General features: G+C 24.6%; 1 protein-coding gene across 1 annotated transcript; it reads left to right on the plus strand.

The window, feature by feature from the left end:
- The first annotated feature begins 224 nt into the window (after window positions 1–224).
- LOC103570700 (protein couch potato) lies at window positions 225–16,444 on the plus strand. Its single transcript, XM_053739408.1, has 9 exons — window positions 225–492; window positions 5,598–5,675; window positions 6,498–6,551; window positions 6,870–6,932; window positions 7,799–7,940; window positions 8,983–9,116; window positions 9,547–9,755; window positions 12,070–12,274; window positions 13,048–16,444. Exons 1-9 carry the CDS (start codon window positions 424–426, stop codon window positions 13,078–13,080), a joined length of 987 nt encoding a protein of 328 aa, XP_053595383.1. The 5' UTR covers window positions 225–423; the 3' UTR covers window positions 13,081–16,444.
- The last annotated feature ends 2,044 nt before the right edge of the window (window positions 16,445–18,488 follow it).

Consider the following 18,488-nt stretch of genomic DNA (forward strand, 5'->3'; position numbering starts at 1 on the left):
GACAAAATCTCATTATTATTTGCATAGTGCAGTATATAATAAATATATATAAAAATTTTTTTTTTTTAAATTGACTAATTTAACGACGACGACGACGACGACGACGACGACGACGACGAGGAGGAGGAGGAGTGTGATAAAAGATATCGCGTGCGCGTTTTTAGTTTATTGTTGTTATTTTTTTTTCTTTTTTTTTTTTTTTGTTTTTTTTTTGGTGGGGAGATTATTGGTGCGAATACAGTTCTGGAGGCGCCTGTCGTCTTCGTTGCCGGTACAACCATAACGCCACCCGCCCTAAAACGCCCGAGACGGGAAACGGTGGACTCATCCCCGCCACCCGCTCCTCGTATCACCGTCGCAACTACTGCTTCAACCGACGGTGGTAATCCTCCTGCTGGATCATCAAACGACTTATCCTGCATCATGGACGCACCACTATCACAGAGCATGGACTCAGTCAACACTGTAGCATGCTCCAATGGCGAGGATGAGGTAAGTTGAATTACTTATCATTTATATATATATATATATATATATATTTAATATTCATTTAAATATTAAATATTTATGTGTTATGCTATATTAATATGTTTTTTTTTCTTCATTTTTTATAATGTTTTGTACATAGTTTATTAAATAAATATAAATTATTATTATTATTATTATTATTACTTACAATTATAAGATAATGATAAATATTATCAGCACACTATGTATACCTTATACCTCTGATAATTTTCACCCCTTATGTGGCGCCAGTCAGTCGTGCTTTTTACCACTTTCTATCCTGTTGGCTTCCATCATTGTCACTGCGCCACCGCTGCGATGCGTCGCGACGCATCGTAAATGTGTTGTACATCGTTATATGTACACGCTTGCGCATTTTATATTTATTTATATTATTGCTACTCTTCCTCCTTATAATTGTCACTGTTTTCTTTTTTTTTTTTTTTTTTTTTTTGCATTATTATTATTATTATTATTATTATTATTATTATTATTATTATTATTATTATTATTATTATTATTATTAGTGTACCTTACACTTTGCTATCTATGGATAGGATAAAATTGAAAATATGTATATACATTGTATAGTGAATAGATTAAGTTAACTAAGGACGCGAAACTAACTTACTGGAATATAAAAAGTAAATAGTATTTTTTATAAATGTGCGCATTAAAATTTTTAAACTTTAAAATTGATTGTATTTATTAAAATATACGTTATTTAACAAATAACGTATATTTTAATAAATATAATAAATGTATATTTTAAATTTATTTATATGTAATTAAATTAGTTGTGTGCTTTGTGATATGACATGTACTTGAGCCTTTTTTGTATATATGATGTGCTTACAGACGCTATTACCACCATACTTGTTATCGATTTTTCTACCATACTACGTTACTATATGATGTTAGAAACAAGCTAAAGAAGAAAAAAAAAGTAACTATTGAAATTGAATCGATTTTTATTATCTTTTTTTTATAACTTGAATAATACAATTCAGTTATTTATATCTTCGAGAAATAATCAGTTATATCCTTATTGTATATGGTTCTTTATGGTGTATTTTAGTTTAATTTCTTTTTCTTTTTTTGTTGATAATTCTTACAAGTAATCAGGGTACAAGTACCGTTTTTGGCGACTTTAGGGCTAGTTGTGGTCACTTAGAAATTTCAAATAATATAATTTGTAAAATACGTAATGGCATAATTAATTTTTTAAATGTGTTCGAAAATACTTTCATCACATTATTACAATGAAATTTTTCTTTAATTCGTTTTTATTATTTAAAATAAAGTATTAAATGTCCAAAAATAGAGCAGTGGCCACAAATAATACTTGTACTCTAATATATTAAATTTGAGTAAATGATTATAAACAATTATGGTTTAAATTAATTGCTATATTTCATTGATAATTTAAATTTTTATTCAGTAATATGTACATCACAAGACACGGCTTCTTATTTCTCTTAATTTTTAGGTTGTCATTTTATTTTGTAACTCCTTTTAATTCATATTTTTTATTTCTTCTTCTACTATAATAATACTTTTTCTATTCGTCCCTTTTTTCGCGGTAACGCCGTCGTCGACAACGACGACGACGACGACGACGAGTCACGGAATATTAACCTTTACTACAGTTTCTCTCTCTTTCTCTCCCTCCCTCCCTTTCTCTCTCTCTCTTTCTCTGTTAGTCTCTTTTATATACATTATATACTCGCGTTCTTGTCGGTCAGCTACACCGACGGTACGAATCTCTCGGATCGATACTACCTTTTGAATGTGTGTATAATATATATATTATACTGTACTCTCAAATGTTTTCCCTCGTGTTGTCGTGCAGTGGATATAGAATATAAAAGTACAACATGGATAAATAAAAAAAAAATTCTAAATTTAATATTTTTTTAAGTCACGATAAAACATAAAATTTATATTTTTTGAGAAAACAAATCTGACTTATTCAATTTTTACACCTCATTATTGATTTTCATACAAATATCAATTAGCAAAAAAAAATTTATTAGTTATAAAATTATCATTAAGATATACATATATGTATAAACTATAAACAAATCCTTGATATTTAACAGCTAAACGTACTACACCAAGCGTTTTCGTTATATAACTCATGTTTGTGAACAATGGAATAAAAAAAGTCGAGGTGGAGTCAGCTTCATCGTGCTGCACCCGTACTACCACCGCCGCGGCATTATATGGTTAGAACGGATGTTGTATAACGGTTAGTCAACCAAGAGGAACGATGTTCACAGCCTCGGGAATATATATACATACATATACTCTTGTGTGCAACAGGCCATAATTCCTTTTTTTTTTTTTTTTTTTGTTTATTTTATTTATTTATTTTTTATTTTCATCAAACAAAACGCTAAATGGTCATAAACTTATACGTATCCTTGAATATTCAATGTCAAATAATATTGATGAAAACTGTGTTTTATTTAAAATAGTATTATTATTATTATTATTATTATTTTTTTTATTAATTTACTAAATACTGTTGGCTTATTACTTGTCGATGCGTATTTTTATTTTAATATTCTGACATGTTTTTTTTTTGTTTTATTTTTTTTATTTAATATATTGTATATTATACTTAATAAAAGAGACTATTGGGCTTTAAATAATTCTATGAATGAATTCCATTAGTTACTCCGTACCACACCGTTCCTGACCTACCGTATGGTATGGTATGGTATGGTATGGTTGATGCTATGTTTGATGCTGTTGAACAAGTTCGCTATTCTGTCACGACTTTAACCATTACCATCACATTTAAATCCCTTTATACTGTTTTATACTTGTTCTCATCTCATTGTCATTTTTTTATCTGTCAATCTTTAGCTTTCCTACTACATTTCTAATTTATAGCAACATCATTATCTAATACTAATAATAATATTTTATTTCTTATTTCCTACACGAAAAAATGATTCTTATTCGGAATGTTATGATGTTATAGTGACGTCGTATTATTTACATTTGCCCTCTAACGCAGTTTAACAAAATAAATTTGAAATATATTTATGCATACCAGTATGTGTGCAAATCAATTTATATTATTATTTTTTTTTGTTTTTCAAAGTATAAAAAAAATTTTATCCCAACGCTTAATAAAAAATTTTAGGAACTCTCCTTTCCCGAAATCTAATTCCGCTTACCCTTTACCTTGTACACTTTAACCTAGTATTGATGTAATAAATGATATTTTGTTTTAATATTTTTTAATTTTATCCATTTTTTATTTAAAAAACATTTAGTTTCATATTTAATTACTAATTTATTGTTTGATTTTTCATGATCGATATCTAATAATAATTTAAAATTATCAATACAGAAAAAACAATCTATATAATGTATATTAAAATTCACAACTATAGCCTATTATTTATTAACTTTAGTCTTTAGTTATATACCATATACGTACATACGTGCATTTGGCTAATATTGGAAAGTATGTAGTATGTATACATGACGAATAAAAGGTGCTTGTGAGCCGCGCGCGAAATCATTTCTTTCTGCATGAATAAGCGATGATTTATAAACTACGATATGCTATAGACATACTATAGTTAATCGTTATTATTATTATTATTATTATTATTATTATTATTATTATTTCTATTATACCTATATGTATCTTGTTATACAGTGTCATTGGTAGTCGACTCGGTATCACTTCACATCTACTACCTACATAAGCAAGAACATGCATATTATACTAGATATTGGTATATAGGTAGACCAACTAAACGTCAGCGGCTAACTTGAGTTTTTCCAGACTCGGTGTCGCCATCAATAACGGGAGCGTAGATGTACATTATTGTGTAAAGATAAAAAAAATAGTACATATTTATACATAATAATAATAATAATAATAATAATAATAATAATAATAATAATAATAATAATAATAATAATAATAATAATAATAATAATAATAATAATAATAATAATAATAATAATAATAATAATAATAATAATAATAATAATAATAATAATAATAATAATAATAATAATAATAATAATAATAATAATAATAATAATAATAATAATAATAATAATAATAATAATAATAATAATAATAATAATAATAATAATAATAATAATAATAATAATAATAATAATAATAATAATAATAATAAAAATAATGATAATCATAAGTTATATCGCGTATGCGACAATTAATCATATTTATATAACAAGCTTGATATATTGAATTAATTATTCGATGTTATGGTTAAGGTTGGGCCGTACCTAATGAAATCTCAAATTTAAGATTTCTAATAACGTTTTGAATATTTATGGGATTCAAATAATGAAAATCTTCCGAGGAAGATCGTCTTCTGCTTTTTGACGGAAGCTAAAAAAATCCTTGCAATGATGATTATTTAATAAACAATTAGAAACCTTAAATTAGAGATTTCGTTAGGTGCGACCCAGCCTTAAATAATAAAATTTATATATATATATATAAAGCTAAAATAAACTATACCTAAAAAATATTAAAAAACTTCCATAATATGTATGAGTAAATAAGTAGTGAAGCTATTTCAACTAAAAATCCAAGAAGCATAATTCCGGTTAACCCATGTATGAGAATATAATGTAAATAGCAGGAGTTGAGGCTGGGTGAACAAGGAACTTTAAACTCCACTTTTCATATATATATATATATATATATATATATATATATATATATATATATATATATATATATATATACAATACTTACTTCTATTCATATAAAAATGTATTTGAGATTTGAAAATTTTTTCCCATTCTATTTATTTAATATATACTATACTCATTATATAAATATTAAGGTATAAGATCTAGTACCCGATCAGACAATTTGTATACTCGATCACTTAATGTATTTGTATATCTTTATTTAGTAAAATTTAGCAAATATACAAATATATACAAATGCATGAGCGATCGGGTATTAGTTTCTTAATTGGGTATTGGGTCTTTTACCTCACCGTTCGTTTCAAAGATCTTAACTAATTTAAAATAACAGTCTCATATTTCAATTGTATTTGTATATTTTATTTCAGGTCCGCACCTTGTTCGTCAGCGGTTTGCCAATGGACGCCAAACCAAGAGAACTTTATCTTCTATTCAGAGCATATGAGGTGCTTGCATTAATAATTTGTTATTATTATAAAACCCTTTTTTCTTTTATTTTTCTTAAGTTTCTAACCATTGTTTGTCACATAACTAAATATAAAATTAGTTGTCATATTGTACTTATATTTTTTTTAAATTTATATTTTTTTTTCAATATGAAATGAGAGATATTAATGCTTATGATGAAAAAAAAATTGTTATAAAATATATATCTACAAAATGTATGACCGATTTTATTTTTTGTTATTCGAATATTATTTATTCATAAAATTTTTAAATTTATTTATTCTTTATGTTTTATATTATATGCATTAATAAACCTGTATGACATCTGAAATTAATGTTTAATCACCTGATCAAATAAAAGCCATTCGTTTTATATTTTGGACGATGGGATAATATAATATATGTATTATTATGTTTTTTTTTCTCAATTAAATTATTTGCTGAGTAAATATCTTATCTTAATCAGCAAAAAATAGTAATCTCGATAATAATGTATGAATAATTTTAATTTGATTCCTTACAATTATATATAATAAAATTTTAAATTAATTACATGCTGTGGAATAATGGAAATTTATAATTTAAAAAAAAAATAAAAAATGGTATAGTATCTACATATTATACATATATCATACAACCACTAGTATATGATACAAATATAATAATAAACGCTATTATTTTATTATTATAGGTTACAGAAAATAAAACATTTTACTTTGAAAATACTTATCCTATAATATAATACAGGTTTATTTAACTACAAACTGACTATATTTAAAAATAAATAAATGATTATTATATTTATATTATATAAATTTCAGGGGTATGAAAACTCTTTGCTTAAAGTTACGAGTAAAAATGGAAAAACGGCTTCGGTAAGTTTTTACCCAAGATAAAAGTACTAATAATATTGTTCTTAATTTAATTCAACATCTGTTTAGTTTATTTTTTCAATAATAATAAAAGTTATTAAATTTTATTTAATCGGAAAAATTTTTTTAAAGTGGCTTACATTCATATACATACTATGATAATATTTTCGTTCAAATAAATATACAAATGTACATAAAGATAACCGAAATATATAGAAAATAATATCAAAAGAAGTTGGCACGATCAGATACGAATCAATAATATATTATATATATATATTTTTTTTTTTTTTATACAACCCGTTACAATTTGATTTTCAGCCGGTGGGCTTTGTAACCTTTCATACTAGGGCAGGCGCTGAAGCAGCAAAACAAGATTTGCAGGTAATGATTCGCTTAGTTTTCGTCTCCAATAAATATTAGGTATTTCAAAAGTATTATATTAAATTAGTATATATATATATATATATATATATTAATTTAATATAATAATCTTAGAGAGTAATATTATAATTTAAAAATGATTTAAAGTTACTCCTTTATGTAAATGTTTTACAATAAATACTGATAATTTTTTTTTCTTTTTTCATACACAAGGTATATAAAAGAAACTTTATCAGACTTTAAAAAAAATGCCTCATGGTTAATAAAATAAACTGAATGATTTTTTGTTATTATTACACTTGAATTATTTAGAAATCTTTATTAATCGAATGTTTACGCCCACAACTCTCATTATTATTCTCTATTTCTCTGTTATTATAAACCACTAACACGCAACTATGACTTCACGCATCAAAAATTGCCATGTAAAGCCTGTACTTAATATATCTTAATACATAAGTAAAGTTTTTTTTTTTTTTTTTAATTCACAAAACCTTTGAGAGCCCAACACAATAAAATCTAAAGCTTAATTTATTCTATCTATATGCAAACTAAAATTATTAATTCGATTGATTGCTTTTAAAATAATAAAAAATTTAAATATTTTCATTTATTGATTATAACTTAATTTTTTAATAGTAATAACTTAATCATCAACTAAGGAAATATTCTTTGTTTTTGTAATTTTTTATTGCTTATTAATCAAAATTAGTTACAAAAATAAAAATTTATCAATTTAATACATGTACATAAATTAAATTAAAAGGAAAATTTTTCTTCTATCATCCTTTCAGTTTCGTGTAGCACCTCCTCACCCCACCCTTGCCCCTTCTCCCCAATTTACTAATTTAGGGATCTATTTCCAGCAGGGGGTTAAATTTGATCCTGATATGCCACAAACCATTCGTTTGGAATTTGCAAAAAGTAACACAAAGGTTAGCAAACCCAAGCAACCAGCCGCTGCAGCAGCCACCTCGCACCCCGCTCTGATGCACCCTCTAACCGGACGTAAGTATGCACCGCCACTCTCTACACTTGCTAAATTATTTCTTTCTGTTAACTTGATTAATTTATTTATTTCTCTCGCTCTTCTATATAATATATATATTGGGATATTATTTTATTAGTTTAAATAAAATTTTACTCTATTCATTTGCAATATAATTTCAGCTCTTCCCTGATACTTATGATAAATTTTTATTATATAAATAATTAGATAGTCCTGAAATTCATAGATAACAGAAATTAGATCTATTTTAATCGTACACATTTACATTACTGTATTTACTCACAGAAAAAAGTATATATTTTCATGTTTCGGTCCAAAATAACTAGTCATACCTATTTTTGTATTAAAAAAGTAAACACGAATAAAATTTTGAATATATATATTATATGAATTTAGAATGTAATTTATTTTTTTTTATTCCTATGTACATAATTAATAATATCAATCATAAAAGATGCAAAAAGAAAAAAAAAAAACTAATATAAATTTATTATTGTAAAAATCACAATTTATTTCTGACCTTCCTCACCATGTAGAGATCAATAATTTAAACATCAAAGTGCATATAACGTGGCAAAGTTTAATATAAGTATATCTATGTAGAACAATAGTTGGTATATAGTTACGTCACCCTGAAATGTTCACAGTAATAACTCTGACACAGTTTTATTTCGATTAGTATGGTGTTTTCGTTTATATTTGTGCCACCCCGATAATATTGAATAAAATATTAGTATTAACTTAAAATGGTAAATTAAACATTTTTTTTATTGATCAACAATATTTAAAGTCAATCAATTGTTTAAATTAGCTGGTTATGTTCATGAATATTATTTTTATGAAATTCAATAAATATCATGAGAAAAAAATAATAATATCTTAAACAACAATACGTGACGACAAAAAATTTAGCTCGATAGAATTAACATAAGATAATTTAAACTTTATAGTAGATATACAGCACAGTATATATACTACATTATTTGACGACAAGTAATTAAATACTAAAAAAAAAAAAATATCTAACTGTATTTTTTTCAGACATAGGAAATCCATTTTTTCCAAGTGCACCAGAACTATGGCATCATCCATTGGCATACTCAGCAGCTGGTGAACTACAAGGAACACTTCAACATGCAACACTTGTTCATCCAGCATTACATCCTCAGGTTCCTGTACGTTCCTATCTTTGACTATCTGCAGATAAAGCTCTGGAGCCGCCGACGAGCGCCCCTATGCACGTTAGTATTACATTGTGACTTTACTAATCATATATATAAACTAGTTTTATATGATGTATTATTATTTATTTTATTTTATTTTTTTTATTTTTTATTTTTTTTTTTTTTTTCTAGAAAAATCATTTCATTTATCACCTATAAATATTATTATTATTAATGACTATTCTATCATGGTTATTATTTTTATCATACTATAATTATTACCGTATATTAATATATTTACAAATCATGTTAAAATTATATTAACGAAGAAAATAATAGGATATTTAACAATAGAATAGTAAAATGTATTAATATTTAATTAATAATTGTAACAAAGAAAAAAATATGCATCTATATTATTTTTTTATTTTTTTTTCTTTAGGCACCAATGTCTCTACCACACCCAACGACATTGACATCAATACATGCATCTTTACCACATTTTTTACCATCACCAGCATTAGCTTCTCCAGTTGGCTCATCATCATCTCAACCAAGTTTAGCTGTTAGTAATGCTCCATGCTCAACTCTTTTTGTCGCAAATCTTGGGCAATTTGTTTCCGAGCATGAATTAACTGAGATCTTTAATAGGTGAGTACATGTATGAATTAAAAATTAAAAAAAAATATATATATATATATCGTTTATACTATTATTTTTTTATAAATTGAAAATTATTATACGTGAAAATAGTAAAATAGTAAATAGAGAGTTGAAATTATTCGTGGAAGTGGATCATTTCAACTCTTTTAGGTAAACTGTTCTTATCGATTTCATTTAAAAAAAGGCATTGGTAAATTAATATTCATGTCGTCGTTCAATCGCGAGCATGGACAATCGACTATTATATAGTAAACACTGTTGCCAACTTTCGACATCATTCCAAGTTGTTTTTTTGTTTCTTACGTAAATTATATTAATGATTATAATAATGATATACGTTAGGCCTATATATATATATATATATATATATATATATATCTTCATATGTTATTATTATTATTTTTATTTCTTTCTCACGATTATTAATGAAATTATAATTAATGAATTTTTATTGCTGTTAATTATAAACTTGGACAGAAAATAATAATAATTGCATAAATAATATATGGAAAATTAGAATATCATTTAATTGAATAGTAAAGTACACAAATTATAAATTTAATGCATTTATTATTAATTAAGATTTTGATAGAAATTACATTTTACAATTATATTTAGACAATAAAAATATTAAAACTATTGTGTTTGAAGACAAATAACATATTTTTCAATTTATGGAATGTAACAATATAATTATATATAATAAGGAAGAAGCTAAATGTACAAACTTATTACACTGGAAAAAAAAAAACTGTATTCAAGTATCTGCGTATTTGTATGCTCCCGAGTAAATATTTGTTTAATAATAGTAAAAATATGCTCCAACCGATTAATATTTTCTTGATTTAAGAATTTGTATACTTACTTTAAGAAAATATTCTTGGTTGGAGTTAATTTTTACTAAGATTAAACTAATAGTTTTCTCGGGGAGGGGGATACAAACACACAGATACTTGAATACAGTTTTTTTCTTTTCAGTGTATAGATGTTGTACTTGCAATTGTTTAAATTTTCATCTTACCCAGGGTACGCTTGATGTTTTCTTTTATTATTCCTGTAAGTGCATTATAACACCAATAGTTGATTAAAAATTTTTTAATTTGGTCTTTACTAAAATAAAGTCTTTAACATTAAAATTTAAAATGATGTCAGAAAAGAAAAATTGTTAATAGATGAAAATTTTTATATTAAGTATCATTAGAAGATTATTTCTCTTGAAAAGAAAAAAAAAATTACTAAGTATCGAAACCGATGTCGGAAAAACAATCACCATTTTTTATTTTCATCATCCACATTTATTATTTTTTCTTTTAATCATTATATTTTGGCAATTGAAAACTTTCATGTATGTTTTTTTAAAATTAATTTTTTATAAGTAGTATAGTTATTTGGTACAGTTGTGTATGCTTATCAATAGAGTTGAATAAATATATATTTTAAACTGGGCCAAAAAAATCGACTATTATTTTTTAACGATACTATGAAAATATTATTTGGGATGACAAAAAAAAATTATTGTGAAAATTTGAGCCCTTAATATTGATATTAAGAGGTGTATCATCGCAATTTTTTATTTTTTTTTTTTTTAATGAGCGGGTTTTTGTCTCATAATTCTCAAACAATCGAGATAAACGAAATAGACTTGAATATATTTCTTGTAGGGAATTAAATGCTTTACAAAAAAAGTCTCTTAATAATTTTTCCTAAATTCACTCCTTTAAAAGTTATTCAAGGTTATTGAAGTCGTTTTGACTCAACTTCAACCTTGAATAACTTTTAAAGGAGTGAATTTAGTAAAAATTCTTAAGAGATTTTTTTCATTTGAGAAAATTCATTGGCTTTTTTTCGGAAACTGATTTTTTCATTGATTACAAAATTTCAAAGTTGAACAAACAAATTGTAAAATCATACCAATGTTCAAGGCATGATTATAAGGAAACGGTTCATCTGACAAAAAATTTGAATAAGATCTTTTTTGTAGAGCGTTCAATTTCCTACAAGAAATGTATTCAAGTATATTTTGTTTATCTCGATTGTTTGAGAGTCATAATACAAAAACCCGTTCATTCAAAAGAAATCAAAAATTGCGATGATACACCTCTTAATATCAATATTAAGGGCTCAAATTTTCACAATAATTTTTTTTGTCACCCCAAATAATATTTTCACAGTGTATTGTAAAAAAAAAAAAATAGTCGATTTTTTTTGGCCCAGTTTAATATATATATTATCCAAAATAAATAATTTAATAAACTTAATTGGTAGCACACGTATCTGTATTGCTTTTCTTATTTGTGCACAGTTTTTCTGGTTTCTGTCGGCTTCGTATGCACACAAAGGGCGGCTCACCTGTGGCCTTTGTTGAATTTCAAGACGTTCGCTATGCAGCCCAAGCGATGGCTGCTCTCCAAGGATCCTTACTCCTCTCCTCTGATCGGGGACCGATACGAATTGAATATGCAAAGTCAAAAATGGCCGAGGTGGGGTTTACAAACCTCTGGATTGAAGTAGGTTCCTTTCTTGTATGTAATTGGCGTGTTGCATCTTGACAAATAGCTTATTTATTAATTTAGTTTAATTAAAGAGATTAAATTATTTAAAAATATGATTTAATAATTGTATTATTATATTTATTATAAAAATTAAAATATACTCATTATCAATAGCTAATAATACATCTATTACAATAATTTTATATAACAAAACAAAAAATGATAAATGGTTTTTTAGTCTGTTACATTTAAAAAATATTTATAATGATAATGACTGTCTCTATCATTAGCTATTCATAATAATTAAATAGTATAGTATCATTTTGGATTTTTTTTTTAATTTATATATTACACTCACACTTTTGAATATTACATATATTCGTGGATTCTTGGAAATATATATTTATATTTTTGTTTAGTTTTTATGTAATCATGTTCATTATCCACATTAATAATAAGTAATGTCATTACAGTTCCATATCATTAATCATATTTAAACAATCAAATTTATGAATGTTTAGAAAGAAGTTTGATTTTAAATTCTAATTTCGTATTTTTTTTAAATTTAATATTTAATTTTTAACGAATCAATATTAACTACATTAATAAATTATATTGTAACTCGGATCGATACTTAGTTATGTACATACCGCGATTTGATCATTTACTCGTGTTCTCATTTTCGATTTTTTCTATTAGTTTCATTCTAAAACCTATAAATAATAGTAATAATAACAATTTTTCTTATAAAAAATGAAAATTATATATGAAATAATTATGGTTTTCAGGGATCTAAGGGAGAAAAAAATGGACAACCTTAAAATTGACATAAATGGAATATAAAGACGACTTATATACCTATCAGAGAGATTCTTTCAAGTTGTTGCCAGCAAATTAGGCCTATGCAAAAATATTCATTGCATATATGATAGAATCTTAGAATAAACCAATAGTTTCAAATAAATTTAAAAGCAAGAAATTTTGTATCTTATAAATCGAAGCTACTCTTGGTTCCCCTAACTACAGCGCTTATAGAAGAAGAAGAAGAAGAAGAAGAAAAAAAAAAATGAAAACTTATAACAATACTGAAACTCTCATCACAAAGGTGTGTGTTATATGTGTAAGTCAGGGCAATAATTTAGTTATTATTATTTTTTTTATATTGTATACGTATACTGCTTAGCAAGATAAATCAATCAGATTATTAACGTAAGCACATTTAACTGATAGACTATTTCCATAGAAAAAAAAAAAAATATTTGTTATTGATTAATTTATATATTTTTTTTTCTATCACACTATGGAAATTTAATAAATTAAATCTTTTAGGAAAAATTGTTAGCTTGAAATTTTAGGAAATTATTATTATTATTATTATTGTTATTGATGTTATATAATTTATAGCATCCAATACTATTATAAATATTTATTTAGATTATAAAAAAAAATGATCTTAAAAATAGTTAAATTAAATATGCTTAATTTACTTGAAATAATCACTTGTATATATCTTATACAAAAATTAGGAAAAAAATTGGTCTATCAGTTGACCCTGCAGACCAGCCTCAAACTTCCCGCTGTTTTCGAGTTCCTTGAGCTCAAAAATACTTTTGTATGCTTTTGTTTTCGAAAAAAAAAAAACGTTTTTTACCATTTTTTCTTTAACAATATCTCTCGAACGAATTAATAGATTGAGACGGTTGAGGTGGGAATCAACGCGTTTTACTGAGTTCTAAAGCTAATCAGATGTTGAAATTGATTTATCAAGTCGTTTTTGAAAAATTTTAAAAAAACTAAAAAAAAAAATTTTATTTAATTCTTTCGTTAACGGTTTCTCTTGAACGAATCAACCGATTTTGATGGTTGAGGTGACATTCGATGAGGCTTATGAACTTTTAGAACCGATCAGATTTTGGAATTAATCCATCGAGCACATTGAAAGTTATCCAAAGAAAAAATTTTTGAAAAAATTTTATTTTTGGACTATCTTTGAACGCACCCTACTGATCGAGCTCAAATTTTCACAGCTTGTAGAAATTAACAAGCCGCATCGAACGCCATCTTCATGATCAAAATCGGTTCACCCGTTAAAAAGACAGATATTTACATACACTCGGACATGATCTTGGAATTACTCAAAGTAGCTTCCTAGAACCTCAAAACGTCAAGATCTGATAGAAATTCGATTTTCGAAAATCGGACCGAAACCAATAACTACTCGAATTTTTGAAAATTTTCAATTTTCTTAGTGGGACGTTAAAAATCATTATGACAATAGTTTAAGAAATTGGAATGATAACAATAATAATAATAATAATTTGATATTAATGATGATACGTGAATAGATGAAATTAAATGGTAGTTGAAAGCATATGTATTGTTGCGATCATAATTGGGCATGAATGAAATATACAGTCAGAAAAAAAATATTTCGAAAATAAAACCATAGAAATGGTTAATAACAAATAATTATAAGTAAAAATCCTTACACGAACATCATGCTTAATACCAAAGGTGCCCTAAGGAAAATGTGTAATTATGTTTTCATCAGCAAATAGCGTATTTGACTTTAGGATAGTTGATTATTATACAATTGAATTTGACAGTATATGCGTAAGTAAGTGTGAATATGATCAATGTTTAAAACCGAGAAAAAAAAATCAATATCTACACTGATATAAAGTGTATAAACTGTAAATTCTCTTATAAATTAAGATGATGATAATGATGAAAGTAGTATTGATTCGTTAATTTTATGAATGCAAACATATCAATAGAAATTAAGAAAATATATTTATCAATTATACAAGGTAAATATTATGATTAATGAATAAAATTGAAAAGCTGATGATAAACAGAGAAATTAAAAAAAAAAAAAAAAAAAAAAAAAAAAAAAAAAAAAGAAAAAAAAACAATCGTATTTTATGGATAAAGAAAAAAGTATAAAACTTAAAATGTCTGTGTATTTGTAATAAAGTAGCAAAGGTGTGCCCCGTGTGCTAGAACGGCCAACTCGGCACGTAATTTGCCCAAGTGCCTTCCCGTTGGTCGAGTCATGCTAACTGTACTGTAAGTCACGTCCCGTGTAATCGTCAAACGCCGTCGCTCGAACCGAATTATTCCGACCTCAATTTTTTTCTTTTTCTTATTTTCCTTTCATAATACTCTTTCTTCTGATATTTTAAAACTCAGAACTTTATCTAATAAAATATTTCCAAAATCTTTATAACTCGATAATTAATATACGTTTATTAAATCTAAAAATATTTAATTCTTTAAAATAATTTATTTTCTTTTTCTTTTCAATATAACTGGGCATTTATATATATACACATTAGTGTAGGAGACACATATCAGTGAACATATTAAAATGAACGGGAGTAAAAAGTCAGAATAAAATAAAAGTGAATTCTATACATTAAAAATAATATATAGAAATCATAGTAAAAATTATTAATTGAGTAAAAAAAAATAAAATTGACTAGTAAATAATAGGATTAAATATCACATAATGTTAAATACATCGTGATTCATCGACATTCGTGGTTATATATATATATATATATATACATATATGACGTTTTACGTAATATTAATAATAATATCAGGCAGAATAAAGTCAAATAACGATGAAAAGTAAAGAATATATAATAATAATATGAAATGAACATAATAATAATGATAATAATAATAAATCTTAGCGAAAAACTATGAATAAAATTATAAATAACTTAGACTTATTATTTTTCTACTTCTCAATTAACCATCATATCAATCATTAATCTTTTTTTTTGAGAATTTCAATGCTACCGTCCTCCTACGCATAATATAGGCACTTTGTTATTATTATTATTATTATTTTTTTTTTCAACAGTATGAAACGTCAATTGACTTATGTGATTAATAATTTAATATTGATAGAAAGTAATACCTAATTGAAAGAGTTTTTTTTTTAATTTTAACTAAATAATTTAGGTAAAAAATAATATTTAGTTACATAATTCATACATCTACAGATATACATAAATAGAATACAATACTATATATTCGATTTCGTGATAATGATAACAAATACATATCAGCAAGTTAATTACAAAGTATAACCATTATTTACCAAAACCAAGAGAAAAAAAAAATTAGTAATATTTATCAAAAAATATTACAAAAAAAAAAAAAAAAAAAAATAACTTAAAGACATATCAATCAATAATATATAAAAATACTGTCGAAACAAATTTATATGGGAACTTAAAACGCTAATTATACCTTGTATAAGTTATCGTATATCTCTCGCAGTATGTAATAATTATATAATATTAAAGTAAGAAATAAAAAAAAACAGTAATAAATTTCAATATTCCAATAACGTTATAGTTTTGAAAAAGTTTCGAATTTTTTAACTTGAATTTGAATAAAATAATAATAATAGAAGAGAAGAAAAACAAATGGTTGATGATAACAAAAGGGATAATCGATTACCATTAAATTAAGTAATAATAATAATAATAATAATAATAATAATAACAAAACTTTTTTTATTTTTTTTCAAGAATTTCAGAAATTATTAATTTAGTTCAAAAATGCATTAATATTTATTGTGAAAAATTGTATATTAATTTCTGAAATAGTAAGAATTTTTAAATATTGAAAGTATAAAAAATTTGAGGCCTTAAATATTATTAATTAAACTGGCAAAATTAAATGAGGTATTATTATTAAAACAAAATTTTATAGGCAAATTCGAATGTTATTAAATTAACTAACTGATTGAAAATACCAAATATGACAGAAGTTATGCTTGAGAGAATGTCACATTTCACAGCATCTATTAAATTACAATCAGAAATTTTTAGAACTGCTATACAACGATAACTCGTGCTTACTTGTAATTTCATGCTGTGGTGGTCATCTCATTGCTATGCTCTGATTTCCAACTTTTCTTTCTTTTATTTCTTTCAACTTAATGTCTTTGCTAAAATATATTTAATTAAAATTTCATAATGTCATAATTTTTTAAATTTTAAATTGGTTTAAATATTAATATACTTGAAATTTGTTTGTGATTTTAAAAAAATAATTCAGATAACTATATGTCTGTATATATGTAAGAAAAACGAAATATTAAAATTTCACTGCTGATTTTAAAGAAATAAAATCGATAAAATTAATAGTGACGTTCAGAAGTAAAAAAAAAACCAACTTTGTATTTAACTAACAATAAATTTTAATAAAAATACAAAGAGTTGAAAAATAAAAAAAAAGATAAAATTAAATTTGAATTAACATAGGATGGACTTGAAAGTGCTTTACACGTGGAACTAACTCATATCATTAGATAGTAATTGCTATTTACATACTTATATTATTAATTAACTCAACTAAATAAATTAATTGTCAATGAAATTTATATGTATTTATAAAATTCATTGAAAAAAAAACTAATAGTAATAATAATATAATAATAATAATAATAATAATAAATAATAATAATAATAATAATAATAATAATATTAAATATGTAAACAAATAAAATGGTGATCAATAGAATTAACATATAATATAATAATTTCCCATATTATAGAAATAAAAAAAGAAATCATAAAACCGTCATAATGCGTACAAAATAATAAGCGTAATGTATGAAAAATATGGCGATACATAAAATATAAAAAACATCAGTGAGAAGACAGAGATTAATAACATGTATTAATTTATAATTGAATTTATAGTATAATAATATAATAGATAAAACTTGAGTTACAGATGTTTACATACAACTTTTATTACGATTATTAACATTATTTGTCAACTTAGAAAATCATTTTAACTTAATGATATGTTTGTTTGGCAAAAGTATAACCCGCGACGTTTTTATGTAACAATAATAATATTTTTCAAGATTTTCATTCATATATATACATCAAAAAATTAGTTTTGAAACGTAAAATTTAGAAAAGTTAAACTATTAATGGTTATTTATTTTATTGACAATTATGATTATTTTTTCATTTTTTGATAACGTAACGCGTTGTTAGCATAATGCTATTTGAAAAAGTAAATTAGCGAATATTGATAAGTCAATGAATAAATATAAAATTAAGAATTTATTATGTTAAGTTTTTACCATGTATATATAATATGAAACAATGATCTTTAAAAAACAGAAGAAACATTTTATAGCGTGAAACGTTGCGTGTCATGCCAATATTTTGTCAAAAAAATATAATTG

This window comes from Microplitis demolitor, chromosome 5 (assembly GCF_026212275.2).
Source record: "Microplitis demolitor isolate Queensland-Clemson2020A chromosome 5, iyMicDemo2.1a, whole genome shotgun sequence".
Taxonomy (NCBI): domain Eukaryota; kingdom Metazoa; phylum Arthropoda; class Insecta; order Hymenoptera; family Braconidae; genus Microplitis; species Microplitis demolitor.

Coding starts and splice junctions, on each gene's coding strand:
- LOC103570700 (XM_053739408.1), top strand. CDS start 424: ATGGACGCACCACTATCACAGAGCATGGACTCAGTCAACACTGTAGCA. Junction 5,676..6,497: donor TTCTATTCAGAGCATATGAG/GTGCTTGCATTA, acceptor TATAAATTTCAG/GGGTATGAAAACTCTTTGCT. Junction 6,552..6,869: donor AAAATGGAAAAACGGCTTCG/GTAAGTTTTTAC, acceptor TTTGATTTTCAG/CCGGTGGGCTTTGTAACCTT.